The sequence below is a fragment of the Helianthus annuus genome, chromosome 16 (genome assembly GCF_002127325.2).
Source record: "Helianthus annuus cultivar XRQ/B chromosome 16, HanXRQr2.0-SUNRISE, whole genome shotgun sequence".
Lineage (NCBI taxonomy): Eukaryota > Viridiplantae > Streptophyta > Magnoliopsida > Asterales > Asteraceae > Helianthus > Helianthus annuus.
In genome coordinates this window covers 114,283,921-114,298,737 of record NC_035448.2, presented here as the reverse complement: position 1 = coordinate 114,298,737, position 14,817 = coordinate 114,283,921, and the positions used below count along the sequence as shown (strand labels likewise).

At 35.9% G+C, this 14,817-nt stretch overlaps 1 protein-coding gene and 1 long non-coding RNA gene across 3 annotated transcripts; one reads left to right on the top strand and one right to left on the bottom strand.

The window, feature by feature from the left end:
• The first annotated feature begins 3,727 nt into the window (after window positions 1-3,727).
• On the top strand, window positions 3,728-8,532 carry LOC110916531. 2 transcript variants are annotated; one of them, XR_004884129.1, is made up of 3 exons: window positions 3,731-3,891; window positions 4,334-4,446; window positions 4,821-8,532. It is a non-coding gene; the product is annotated as an uncharacterized LOC110916531 (long non-coding RNA). The 2 variants fall into 2 exon arrangements; XR_004884128.1 differs by having other exon boundaries at window positions 3,728-3,891; window positions 4,334-8,532.
• A 372-nt stretch (window positions 8,533-8,904) lies between these two features.
• LOC110917433 (probable leucine-rich repeat receptor-like protein kinase At1g35710) lies at window positions 8,905-12,686 on the bottom strand. Its single transcript, XM_022161989.2, has 2 exons — window positions 9,489-12,686; window positions 8,905-9,421 (listed from the first exon to the last, which is right to left on the bottom strand). The coding sequence occupies exons 1-2, from the start codon at window positions 12,535-12,537 to the stop codon at window positions 9,102-9,104; spliced, it is 3,369 nt and encodes a 1,122-aa protein (XP_022017681.1). The 5' UTR covers window positions 12,538-12,686; the 3' UTR covers window positions 8,905-9,101.
• Window positions 12,687-14,817: the final 2,131 nt, after the last annotated feature.

The window sequence follows — 14,817 nt, the reverse complement described above, 5'->3', positions numbered from 1 at the left end:
ATGACTCAACTATTTTAGCATTTTGTTACTTACTGTCTCCAATGTACTGTAAAAAAGTATCTCCTTAATGATGTAGCTTTTATCCATTAATTCAGATGCATTGAAGGGAAATTCATAGAGATATCCAAAACAAAAATCCATCTACAAGGGCATGCAAAACTTTGGTTATTGTGCCATTTCTTTTAGTTTTTGATTTTCTTTTTCAACTTCATTTATTCAATGACCATTATTTTTTTCTATTAAATTCCTACGACAACTCTTCTAATGCCAACTTTATTTTTTATTTATTAAAAACATAAAATAGAACAAAGGGGCCAGCAGGAAACTGGAAATCCCAAACAAAACAAAAACAAAAACATTACGTAATCAGGTCACGAATATTTATTTTTTGATTTTTTTTCAACTTTATTTATTCAATGAACATTAAAGGCTATTTAATATGCATTAAATAATACTAACCCAAATTTCTAAGACAAATTTGTTTAGAATGTTTTTAAAGATCAATAAATTTGTTTACCAACCTATCAAAATCTCAAACTCAAAACAAAAAAGAATCCGTTTATTGTGTAGTTGAAGAATTTGTTTACCAACCTCTCACCATTTCACTCTCATTTCCTTCTTCAAATACATACAAACAAAATGAGTACACCAAATCCGTTTATGGATCTTGCAAAACTTGAAGAACTAATGTCAGATGATATTGAAATAATTGCACAACAATTTTTGGAGCTCGAGTTAAGGCAAAGTATAACATGGATTGATCGAGAGTAGTTTATGTTTATTTTTAAAATGTTTGTTTTTAAATCTGGTTTACTTTTGTTTTTAGGTAATGCAATTTCTATGTTTTTATGTTTTTTTTTGTATTTTACTTAAATTATTTATCTTAATTATCTAATCATTTAATTTATTTGAATATATTTTAATAATTTAAGTAAGTGAACTTAAAAAAAATGGGTAAACTTAAATAAAAAATGGGTGATGATGTGGAAAATGTAAGAATATGTAAGGATGTTTGTATGGTTGGAGATGAAATTGGTGGTTTTTAAGGATTTGTAAGGATTTTTAAGGATATGATGTGACAGCTGATTAGGCAGCTAAGGGCGCCATTTGCATTGGAGATAGTCTTACCACTAACTTTTGCTTGAACTTACATGTTTTTACACACTGTTAAAAACATTTATTTTACGGTCCTTAGCCACGGGTGTGGGCTTGCTGAAGGTGAACTCATTGGCAAAGGGAAATGTCTATTTATCATCCACGGTTTGTGATGCATGTGGGGCAGCGTTAGAATCAACAAATCATATGATCATCTCATGTCATAATGTTGTAACTTAAGGGTTTGGACGCTGGTTAAGTCCTAGTGTAATATGAAGGTAACGACAGGTGACTTGGTGAAGCTTCGGTTACAGTGAGTAACAACCAAGGGTTCAATAACATACAAAAGGAACAGGACAAAATCTTGGAGATCAAGGCAAACTAGTTCGGTGGGATGATTGGTGCTCTTAAAAACTCAACCTGATTGAAATGAATCTTTCAGTCATACCTTTATACCACTAGACTAGATGCAATTTGGAACTTAACTATTTTAGCTAAAGCTAGGCTCACTCATATCATGTTGTGGTACATTTACTTTTACGGTAGGCGGAGCTTATTAGATTTTAAAAAATATGTAAGCTGCAACTCGTGGTTGCTTTCCCTAGTTAACCCGCAAGCATGTAAATGGGCCATGTAATGGATTCTTGTGTGTGTTAAGCGTCATAGAAAACATGACCAAACAAAGTGTGTACATTTGTCACGAAAATCTGAATGTAAAAGCATTGCACAATTGAAAGTGTAATACATATAATTTTTTTTTCTAATTTGGTATTTGTATGTATGCCCAACTTTTTACTTGTTGCACCAAATAATGTGACATTAATTAATTTAAATTTTAGTTTTCTTTTATAGCTTTTAAAATATAATATTTTATAAATAAACGAATATGACATTACAATATGTTTATTTAATCTCTGATTTTATACTATTTTTATAAGAAAATATAGCTCTATCAAATATAAAGTTTTATAATTATGTGTTGATATTAACATTTATAAAAAAATAGAGCCATCTTTGGTATTTGAGTAAAATGCAAAAATCGTCCTTGAGCTATATGCGCCCATCCAAAATAAGAATTTTTTGTAAGCAGACCCGTGACGTTTAGTTTTGTTGCAATTTCTATCCAAAATAAGAATTTTTCGCATGTTCTTTCTCAGGTCACATTTCAAAACTACGAAACGGTTGGAATAGGAGAACCCATGGGAATTCGAGTACTTAGCGAGCGTTCATTTATAGAAGTCTTAGTTCAAACACTTTCGCTGTGCAATGAAGATACCATTCGGATCACACCCAACTCTGATGAAATCGATTTATCGGGGTGTGACATATATATATTCTTTTATAAAGTTATGCACATCATATAAATGGTTTTATTTATATGAGATGCTTCAATTAGAGATTTAGACAACTATCTGTTTTAAAAACTTGAAAATTGATGGATGCCACAATATATGTATACATTGCGTATTTCGTTAGTCTAATCCTTATAAACGTAGACACGCATTCAAACTATAAAGATTTATGAAACTATATTTAAATGTGTATATATCTATATTATGCATAAAAGTAACTTGCGAAAAGACTCCCTAAAATTTTGATTGTTAAATCACCTACGTTCGTGTTTGTCTAACTCGTGTGTGAACTAGTAATTTCTAATAATCACCAATGCATATCACGTAAAAAAATACGATTTTGCTGGACATATGACGACCTAATTAATTAAAATTAAGTCTAACGCACGTTTATGGAATAAAACATGATTTGTTAAGTGTATGGATTAATGTGAAAATTTGTCGGTTGTCACACTCTCATGGCAGGTACTCTTACACCAAAAACTTTATCAATCAAGAGCTCGAGCAGATACATCCAGATGATGTGGAAGAGATGGACATAGCTTGGCAAATGGCTATGGAAATTTCCAGAGCTAAAAATTTCACGAAGAAGACTAGTACTCAAATCAATCAGTTTGATTTGATAAATCAAACCTTCTATGTTACAACTGCCACGAGAAAGGATACCTTGTGCGGGACTGCAAGAAGCAGAAGGTTGAAAGGGGTCAACCACTTAATGCAACAACAAATGTTCCGACTGCTGCAACTGAGTCATTAGCTGCTGGGCACAAAGGGCTTTGGTGCTCAAGGAGGTGGAAGATATGATTGGAGTGCTAAAATGAAAGAACTAGAGATCACTGAGATGAATCCAATGCTGGCTCAAGTGATTGAATATCCACCGTTAGAGGAACAACTGAAGCATGCGTTCATGGCAGAAATGAACAACGATCCACCAGCAACTTCTGAGGTAATTACACATTGCGTTCATGGCAATTGAAGGGTCGAGAGTTGTGTTAATGCTTGCAGATACGTAACCATCCATTTGATCCCAATCGGCTTCTTTGTCTATGGGTACATTCAGGGGCGGATTTAGACTTAGCTAAGGGGTTCCCGGGAACGTGTTCGATTCATAATTTATAGTGTTAACGTATATAGAATATTCTGAAGGAACCCCTTAATATTTTGAAGAGGAACCTTATAAACAAATGTATAAACTTGTTCACTGGTTAATGTTCACACTGAGTAACATGACGTCGCAAGTTTGAATCTTGTTTAAACCCGTTTTTTGCCTTTTTTTTCTTTTTTTTAAAGTGAAAAACAAATCAGGGATTAGGGTTTAGTTCCTTATTTGCGCCCCTTTCCTTTTTACTCTCAAACGAAAAACACAACATCATCTCCACTCTCTAGCCACTCATCCACCATTGTTCCTTCATTGAAGATCAGTCATCCACCTTCATCTCTGCAGGTAAATTTCTCCATTTCAATCTAGATATTCATCAATTTAGCCACTCTCAATCTCATATTTATTCCATTTTATACAATCAAGTATGCTTCTATTTGAGGTTTTGTGTATTTGAACGAACAATAGCTAATTAGGACTTCTAATTTAGGACTTGTTTAGATCTATTTAGTTGTGTATTTGAACGAACAACAACTAATTAATTTGCCAAACCCATTTTGATAAGCTTCCCTAAAACTACAAGTTTTCAAATGAAACCCATCTAGTCGACTGTATGTAGCTAGAAATTAATGATAGACACATTTTCACAAAATTCAAATTAATTTAATTATGTGAATTAATATTGTTTTCCTTTGTATAAGGATGGTTCTGTGAATTAATATTGTTTTCCTTATTTGCTTTTTTGAGCCTTGGAGTTTCAATAAAATGATGCTTCTTTGATATTTAGGTAGGAATTCCATGTTTTTTTCAAAGACAACCATCAAATGTTGAATCATCATCTTCAAGTAGTAAACCGCTGAAAATAGATATGGATAATCTTCCATGGACTCCTTCCGAGAGGTTCGATATTTATGTTTCGTGTTCTTAAATTTATCAATGATGATTTTTTTTTTCATTCTTGTATTGTATTTTTATTATGTTATGAACTTTACCCGACCCGAATCGTCGAACCGCTCCATTTTTTTTATGTTCGGACACTTAAAAAAGTGAACCCCTTGGAAAAAATTCCTGGATCCGCCACTGGGTACATTACCGAAGGAGTCCCATTGTCTTCAAAAATGTTTCCAAAAAAGTAGTTTGCATTGTTTAGCAGAATTCAGATATCCATAAATCATAAACAAATAACTTAATCAGCAATCTAGAAATCAACAATGCAACATTACGTATTAACCAAAAATAGAAGTTTAATATCTGGAAATGGCAATCTGTAATAGATTATCGAGGAATCTGGAAAAGAACTGAAGTCGATAAGGTGCAGTGTCGCACATGGAAGATGACTAACCAAGAACCTTATGAGTAACAGAGAAATTGATTTATGATTTATGAACGTGAAGGGCCCTTCAAAATCCCAGTTCTTTGGGTTCAACTTTATCCAGCATTCGTTTATCTATTTGATTGATTTGTCACACACTTCATGTGTTTGACGAAATGTCTCAATGAAATTTCACACAATTCGACATAAGGGGTGAGTGCAATAGCTTTGTTAAAAAGGATCTAATGCCATGACTAACCAAACATAATAATAAACCAAGAATTTAGATGACGCTAAAACTAATCATCACAAGTGAATAAATTATGCTAGACTTTTTTGGCTAATTGTTTCTTGTACATTGCTTGTCAATTGCCTTTTCATAATAAATTCATCAAAAGTCCTAATGACTGAATTTTAGGAGCTTTTATTGTAACACCCCAAAACTCGTATTATTAATACGTAGGTACGTTGCCATGTTAATTAAATGAAATACAATAACTAGGTTATTAAACTTAGTTAAAAGCCTAACAAAATAAGTAAAGGAATGAAACTTGTGGCAACTATGATGGTGTGATAAACTTGAGAGACTAGGATTGCCAAATTTGAAACTGAATTTAATTAAAACAAAAATCTCACATACACAAGGTGTGTGTGTGCGTGAGATCGATCAGGAGAAGGGAGTGAGGGGTGTAAACCCTAGCCCTCAAGAAACCATCAAATTGAAGAAGGATTTCAGCCTAAACTAATGCATGAACTCGTTTTCTTGATGATCTAGCCCTATTAAACATGTGGTAAGTTGTAATTTATGATTTGATGATCTTGCTATGAAGTGGGTTATGAACAATTCATGAATTTGTATGAAATTGATCATGTACATGTGTTAGAACCACCATATAGAACATGAACTATCCAAGATTCTAAGTAATTTGATGATTTTGGATGAAACCCACTTGTAGTAGTGAAGATGATGATATGGATAATCATACATGTTTAATTGTTGTGTAAAATTTATGTATGATGTTGTATGTAATGAGTAATTGTTAGTTAAGTTGGGTATATTATGTGAATTATATGATTCTAGTGGAACTAGAAGATCTTGACATGAACTTGTAATATTATGCATAAAATACTTGTACTATGTGCATAGGAGGTAGTATGCACTCCAAGTATATGATGAAATGCCTAAGTGAAGTTAGGATGTGAGATTGTAGGAAATGGCTTGACATATATGAATGGAATATGATAACGATATGATTAGTAGTTTACTAACTTGAAGAATGTGCTCTAGATGGAACTCGTATAAGAATTCGGGTTGAATGTATGCGTGAGTCAAGTTTATGCATTTGGAGCTTGTATGTTGTGTATGTGACTAGGTGATCATGTAGTGGTATGTGTCATACAACATTACGTATGAAATGAATATCACGTCATTAATATGGTCTACTATATCAATATGAATGCGTATTCGAAAGTTAGAAGTTGTATGCTAGAAGGTTGACTTTCTGAAAGTCAACCGAGAATTTATAGCATAGATAGGCATTTTGACACAAATATAAGAACCGAGAGATCATGGAATATGTGTTAGACCAATTATGTGTTATGTGTGATAACGAATTTGGATTTCGAAGATATTGAACAATGTGGATGACAAATCATGTCGTATGCTTGTTAGTGTAAGTCAATATAGATAAGAGTTGAAAAATGAATGAGCATGAATGCTAACATTATTATGGCATGACGGCATGAAAGAATAGGAACCACACTAGCATGGACCAAGCATGGAAGGCTAACGGGTCAAGTTGAGGCAAGGAAAATGATACAAACACGGATGCATATGGTAAGTGATTTCCGCAATCACTTCTTAGTTGTTTACGTAGAGTTATGTGCTAGTTAATTAAGTATGATAATTGAGAACAAATAAGAATGGGTTGTATGAAACTGATGATTTCCACTAAGTAGATGTAACGGGTCATAAATGAGGTCTTAATGTTATAACGGAACGAAGAGTAAGGAATGGCTACGGTATGATAACCGGGTAACGGGTAGAATTGCGCATAAGTGCGCTAATGGGTAAACGGAAGTACGGATAATGTAAAAGTATTATGGCTACAACGTTCATGTAAGTTTTGGGCTAAAACGAATATGTTGTTTGATTAAAACATGAATGGGTCGAATAATTATGCATAAGTAAGGTAGCGGTAATGAAATTCGTAAAGATTAAGGACCCGGGGCAAGGATTCTTAGTCTAAAATGCAGGGAAAGGTTTTACGGACAATTAGAAACAAGTTATGTTGATATATGCATGAACGGGTCAAAATTTGGTAAAAGGGTAATAAGCCGAAGGCTTAAAAGTCATGAAGTTAGGTAGTCCAAATATTGGATTTTCACTCCATGTGATGGAGAATTAAATTACGGTCGCGTAGGAAAAAGAATCGGGTAAAACGGATCAAAAACGAGAAAGTTATGCTCGTTTCCGTGAAATCGAGTCATGCTGAGAATTATACAGCACCAGCTGCAACATTCTGTCAAAACTAGGCCGTGGCGTAGCGCGACGGGGAAGGCCCCAGGCCGTAGCGCTACGCGAGCGGGTGTCAGTTTCGCGAAAATCTTTTATTTTAACCGTTGATGCATTGCGAACCCGTCTGGACCGTTTTTAAACGCGTATAAGCTAAGAATGACTAATTTATTCCTTGTTTTAGGAAGTGTAGACACGTATAGAGGTATGCATGTATATATGTATGAATATAGGTTGTATGTATGAATGAAGGTACGTTTGGATGTATGCAAGTAGGTATATATATGAGCGTATGCACGTATGTAGGCATACGTGAAGATATGAATGTATGTTTGAAAGTATGTATGTAGGTGTGTATGTAGGTAGTGTGTATATGTACGCAAGTGAGTATGTACGAATGTATGCATGTGTGTAGATATGTATGTAGATATGTATGTAATGATATAGATGTGGGTATGTACGTATGTATGTTTATAAGTATGTGAGCAAGTATACGCGGATATACGAAGGTATGTATGTGAGTAGGCATGTATGAGTTAGGTATGTTGCAAGTAGGGATGTATGTGTATATATATGTATAATGCTATGGGTGTACGTAATGATGTAAGTATGGGTGTATGTAGATATGTATGTAATGATGTAGATGAGTATATATGTGGGTATGTACGTATGTACGTAAATGGTTATGTGTGAACATATAAATATGTATAAGTATGTATGAAGGTAGGTACGCAAGTATCCAATGAAATTGAGTACTAACGATAATATTAGCGTGCCTGGTGAATGAAGTGTAACGCAGGTACAGCGAGAAAGTCTCACCACGGATTGTATGATCAGATGGAAAGCTGGGATGTAAAGAGTTAACGGATCGAAAAGTAAACGTGAATAAATCTTGTATGTTTATAATGTGTACTAATGTTATGAATTTAATGTGGTGAGCGCAGGTAGTACGAGTCATGTGGATCATCAGGGAATAGAGATCGAGGATCGAGTCACTAGTGAGATTGTACGGAATGTTGGTGTATGTAATGTAGTAAACTCATGTTATATTTTTAATTGTAAATGAGTCGATTGATGACTTTCTGCGAAAGAGTTATGTTAAAAATGAAATTTTAAGTAAGTCAAGGTATTTATAAGGAAAGAAATTTTATGGCTTAAACTTCCGCTGCGACATTTAGTCAAATACGTATTAGGGTCTTACATTTATGAACCTATTCTGACTAAAAAGCTTAAGTATTAAAACATTTGAACAGCTAAAATAATTTTTTTTTATAGATGCTAAAATGACTGAGAATTATGTTATCAAGTCATTTCAATTAAGTGCTTTGACTGTAATTGTGTCAAGTTAGAGATTTGGTGACTGTTTTTTCTTCAGCGGGAAAATTACTGGACGGCTTTACTTACTATTCTTGAACTTTATTATATATCTTGTCCGAGTGTTTCCGATTATAGGAAATTCGATGTAATCGAATATTTATTCATTTGTCTATGTTTTTAAGAGGTTTGTTGTACTCTTCTTAAATGTATTGTCCTATGAATGTTGATATGATTCGATTTCTCAACAACTGAATGTACGTACGCACACAAAGTCCATATACTAATAAAAAATACATAGAATAGAGAACAACAACAAATTATGTAAGGTAATTTATAACGTGAAAACAAACATACTATATAACATTAAGTAGGTAGTAATAAAGATTTGAAGCAAAGATTCCTCTCCAAGGTTCAGGTAGAGATCTTGTTCCTTTTGGCTGCACACGTCTCTACTGAGAGGTCCAGAGTAATATCCTTCATTGATGGCCTATACTGAGGGCTCTTCTGCACGCACGAGATTGCAACCTCAACAAGTTTTTCCACTTGCTGAGCAACTTCTTGCACAGGCGGAGGAAGGCGTTGGTCCAGAAGATCAGTATGAGATATGCCTTTCGTGTCTTGTAACAGTGTGAGGAGATCTCTGGGATGCTGACCAATTATAACTTCTAGTGTTAGTACCCCAAAGCTGTAAACATCACACTTCTCATTCACTTCCATCGTGTATGCAAGTTCTGCAGAACAAAAACTCAAATCAACATCATCTGAATACAATTAGTTGAAAGATTGATTTATATATACCTGGAGCAATGTAACCAAGCGTCCCGGCAAAAGAAGTCCAGTTTGACGAGTCTGGTTTTAATAGCCTGGCAGTGCCAAAATCAGACACATGGGCAACCCAATCGGAATCGAATAAAATATTGTTGCTTGATAAGTCCCTATGGATGATTGGTTGTGAACAATCATGGTGCATATATGATAAGGCCTTTGCAATACTTTTAACAGTATTCACCCTTTTCATCCAGTCAAATTCAACAGCTTGTTCCATGTGATTCAGTACGTCCCTTAAGCTCCCTCCGGACAAGAACTCATACACCAAAAATGAGTGACGTGAATGTGAACAGAATCCGTAGAGTTTGACTATGTTCTGGTGACGTATTTCCGTCAAAGCTCGGATTTCATTTTCAAAACTCTTGAGATTTTGCACCTCACCATCTTCTTGTGCGTGAATATTTTTCACCGCAAAAACTTCAGATGACAATTCTGCTTTGTAAACAGTTCCATATCCACCAACTCCAACAACATGCTTCGAGTCAAAGTCCTCCAAGGCTTCAATAATTCTCTCATACACCATTTTCCCATCATAGCTCCAAATGGTAAAAGGTCTTGCTTCTGTTTCCTGTGGCCTAAAGGTTACATTTAGGTTTCTTTTATGGAGGTAGCAATATATGAAAACAATAAAAACCACAAGCAACATAAATCCCAGTGTAGGAAGTATGATCAGAATCACAACCGAAGCCTTCTTTTTATCACTTCGGTTTCCTTGCTGGACAGGACAGGCTAATCCTGTGTTATTTCCACACAACCCTTTGTTATGTCCAAGTGCCTCCATTGGAGCATCATCAAATGCTCGCATCTTTGGAAGTGGGCCCTCTAACTGATTGAAAGATACATCGACTGTGGTTAAACTTAACATTGCAGTGAAACTTGAAGGAATAGAGCCTGTGAGGTTATTGTGAGAGAGGTTCAACAATTGTACAACTGTCAAACCCCCAAGCTGTGGTGGTATATTTCCAGTCAAATTATTGTGAGAGAGGTCAAGGGATTCTAACTTTTCCAACTTGGAAATGCGAACAGGAATAACTCCCTCAAGTTTATTACTGCTTAAGTTCAACAGCCTTAACTTTAAGCATTCTCCTAATTTTTCACTGATTGGCCCGGTAAGAAAATTTTGTGCTAAGTTCAGTTCTTCTATGTTGTACAGATTACCCAACTCCGAAGGAAAAGTACCTGACAGCTTATTGTCATCCAAGTACAAGTTCACCATTGAGCTTAATCTTTCAAAACTCATTGGGATTTCACCAACCAAGTGATTTGATGAAAGATTAAGCTGGACTAATTTTGTTGCTCCTCCTAGCCTGGAAGATATTATTCCAGACAAATTGTTGTTGGATATCTTTAAGCTAGTTAAATTAGGACAGGACCCCCAGTTGCTAGACACCTCACCATAGAACTTATTGTAACTTAAATCCATATAATCCAACTCCGGATATATCCCAAAATCCTCAGAGATGTTTCCGGTCAATTGGTTATTTTCAAGCCGCACTCTGACTAAGCTGCTGCAGTTTTTCAAGCTCTTTGGCACATGGCCAGAGAAGAAATTTTGACCGACAATGAAATGTGTAAGAATACCAGAGTCACAAATGTTGTTTGGTAAAGGACCAGAGAGCATGTTGTCAGATATCATGAACTTTTCCATCTTAGTTAGATTCATATCTCGAGGAATGGAACCTACAAGATTATTCATGAACAAACTCAATACAACAGGAGCTGTTCTCTTTCCCAACTCAGGTGGTATGAAGCCACTGAATTTGTTATCAGCTAAGTGCAACTCTGTAAGCTGAGTGTAATTGGAAAAATAATTTGGAATTGGCCCAGATATGTTGTTATCACTAAGGTACATCCTTCCTAGCCTACTGAAGTTTTGGAAGGTAACTGGAATGGTACCACTGATATGGTTCCTACCAATCTCAAGATCTATGAGATCCCGAGCAGCAGCAAGTTCAGATGGAATGGACCCAGAAAGTTCATTACTATACAGATAAAGGAAATAGAGATAGGTCAAGTTTCCTATTGAAGAAGGAATGGCTCCAGTAAGATGATTAGAAGAGAAGTCAATGTTTTGGACCAAGCTCAGTGTCCCGATTTCTTGAGGGATGGGTCCCTCAAGTTCAACATCATGTAAGTCAAGGACAACTAATATTTTGAGGTTACATATGCTACTTGGGATACGACCGCTAAGACGGTTACTGAACAGATAAATGCCAGTTAAGCTTGTGAGGTTACCTATGCTGTATGGGATATGACCAGTAAGACTGTTGCTGTGCAAACTAAGGGTACTTAAGTGTACGTAGTTACCTATGTTATTTGGAATATGTCCCGTAAGATTATTTTTATTCAAAACAAGGTCTTCTAAGTCTGTGAGGTTACCTATGCTATTGGGGATGTGACCATTAAGATGGTTATCATTCAGCTGAAGAGAAACTAAGTTTATGAGGTTACCTATGCTATATGGGATATGACCAGTAAGATTGTTAGTGTTCAATAAAAGTACACCCAAAGATTTTAACCTTCCTATCTCTGATGGAATTTGCCCTGAGAATTTATTGTTGCCCAGAGATAAATATCTAAGATTAGACATGTTCCCAATGCTGGAAGGAATGGAGCCATAGAGCATGTTATATGCAAGATCAAAAGTATCAAGATTTCGTAGTGGCCATGTGTCAAGATCATCAAGTGTACCTGTTAAGTTTACACTTAGCACACGGATGCCTGTTACTGCAGCTGCCGTGCCGTTACTGCAAATGATACCGGTCCAATTGTTATGGCATGGGTTGCTTCCAACCCATGATGAGACAACTGATTGGCTTTGTTTATCAAGGCTGGCTTTCCATTTCAGAAGAGCAGATGCTACAGCTGCCGGTGTAACAGATGCTACAGTTGCCGGTGTAGCAGTTGCAAGTGAAGGAACACAAAGAAGATTGTAACAAGAGAAGAATAACAGTAACGCAACGTAGAGGGACATGAAAGATCTTATAATTAGGAGGTTACGAAATGGTATACTTCTCATTTTAAGGAAGTAAAAGATTCAAGTGTATGATTTATGAACGACAGAAACAAACAGTTTGAGATATGTAAGAAGTAAAAGATTCAAGTGTATGATTTATGAACCACAGAATCAAACAGTTGAGATTTGTAAAACTCAAGACTTGCTTTACTAAGCGAAAATACATGTTACTTATAGAATAGATAATTACACATTGACCCCCTAACGACCTATCACTTCATCAATATAACCCTTAACATTTAAGTAATTTTCAATTACACCCTAAAGTTCTACATGTGGAAGGGTTACAAACACCCAAATCCATATAGAAGATGAATATTAAGAAGGCACCTATTAAGAATGTCTGCAAGTTTTTAGTTTGGGACACATTAACAGGTTTCATCAGTTGTTCTCTTGCGTGCATAGCTCCGTAGTTCTTCTAGCCAATATGGACCTTGCCATTAACTATATTAAAGAAAATATTACAAAGCTTGAGATTTCCGACCGGGGGGTTGGAACCATATATACCAAAAATTTCTATAAAACCGAGGGGGGGGGGGGGTCAAAAACGTATATACCCAAAAATTTCTATACGAAAACTATATACTCTCGTACTAGTGAGCGAAAAGTTGGGGGGTCGGCCGCCCCCACAAAGCTACGCCCTTGATTATAGAGAGTTAATGACACGTTCCTGCGGTAAATGCAAGTTACAAACTTGGTTCTTGATTTTGTCATAAGGCAGGACGGGGCGGTCCCGTTATGGGAGAAAAGAACGCGTGATGGCCGTAAAGCACACCGCCGCCGCTACCACCATTACGCGTTATATATCTAACGCGTTACCACCATTACGCGTTAAACTTTTGAATTTTATAGGGTATGACTTGTACATTGTGCATTAATACTTGTATATTGGAATCCCCATCACTAGTGATTCCACCCCTCCTACATTTCTATCACTAGTGATGGAAATTGGATTGATGACATGGCATTAGTTGATTGGATAGTGGGAGTGATGGAATCCATCACTAGTGATTCCACCCCTAGTCCCCTAACCATCTATCTCCCTAAAACGTTTTTTGTAATAAACCAGATTTTCTAAACATGTAAAAAATGATAATAAAATTAATAATAATAGCAATAGGAATACAACATGAAGTTGTAAGGGGACTAGGGGTGGTTCACTAGTGATAGAATCTATCACTCCCACTATCCAATCAAGTCATGCCATGTGCACAACCAATATTCTATCACTAGTGATAGAAATGTAGGGGGGGTGGTATCACTAGTGATGGGATTCCAATGTACAAGTATTAATACCCAATGTACAAGTAATACACATTCATTTGATCAAGTTCAACGCGTTATACGTTTAACGCGTTTTGTTTATCACGCGTGATGTGTTAAACCGGCGGCGGTGTATAACTCCGTTATAAAGTTCATCACGGAAGATAACTGACCCACCCCGGGTCCTCTAATAATGGTATGAGAATTAACTTTTTTTATATACTAGAAAACTGTTGGCTAGTTAACGTACAAAGGGAAATCAATGTGCGAAGTGTACATAATTATGCATAAAAGCATCATGATTACGCATCAAGCTAAATATAATTACGCAACCTTTATTAATCCTTCGTAAGCTTCGGATGTTAAGAGCTCTTATTTTAACCTTTATCTGTATATACACACCCACACAAGAATACACACACAAGAATTAGTTATCTAAAAGTAGACTGAAATTATAGAAATAAATGGGATAAGCAATAAGTTATAAACATCTTATTTTGTATCATGTTAATGTTGATGCTAATGTCTAACTAATATGTTAAAGATAAATAAAAAAAATAAGAACATAAATTTTAAAACAAAATAAAAATTATTTACATCAAAAAATGAAATTTAATTGTATGGTCATTAGTTTTGAGTTTAAGTTGGTGATATATTTGAACCAACAAATAGTTAGAAAGTGATGTTATTAGAGTATGGGGGTATTGGGCGTGGTTGGGTGTGGGTTGGGTACAAATGCTTAAGTCATGGGCTTGGGTTTCAGCGTGGCCCGTTTGGTGTGGGATTCAGCTCGGGCGTTGGGTGGGCCTACCCACATGATATGGCGGAACCTCATTGGCCAAGAGCACTAACCATGGCGGAACCCCATTATGATGTGGCTTGGCCACGCCACCCCAGCTACGCCCCACCATACCCCTTTGAAATTGGGTTTTGGTCTTGGGTGCCCCGTACTCCACGTGTCGCACCATACCCTCAACCCACGTCCCACCATACCCCACGGTCTTAAGACCAGAACTATGA

Coding starts and splice junctions, on each gene's coding strand:
- LOC110917433 (XM_022161989.2), bottom strand. CDS start 12,537: ATGAGAAGTATACCATTTCGTAACCTCCTAATTATAAGATCTTTCATG. Junction 9,422..9,488: donor GCTTGGTTACATTGCTCCAG/GTATATATAAAT, acceptor TTTGTTCTGCAG/AACTTGCATACACGATGGAA.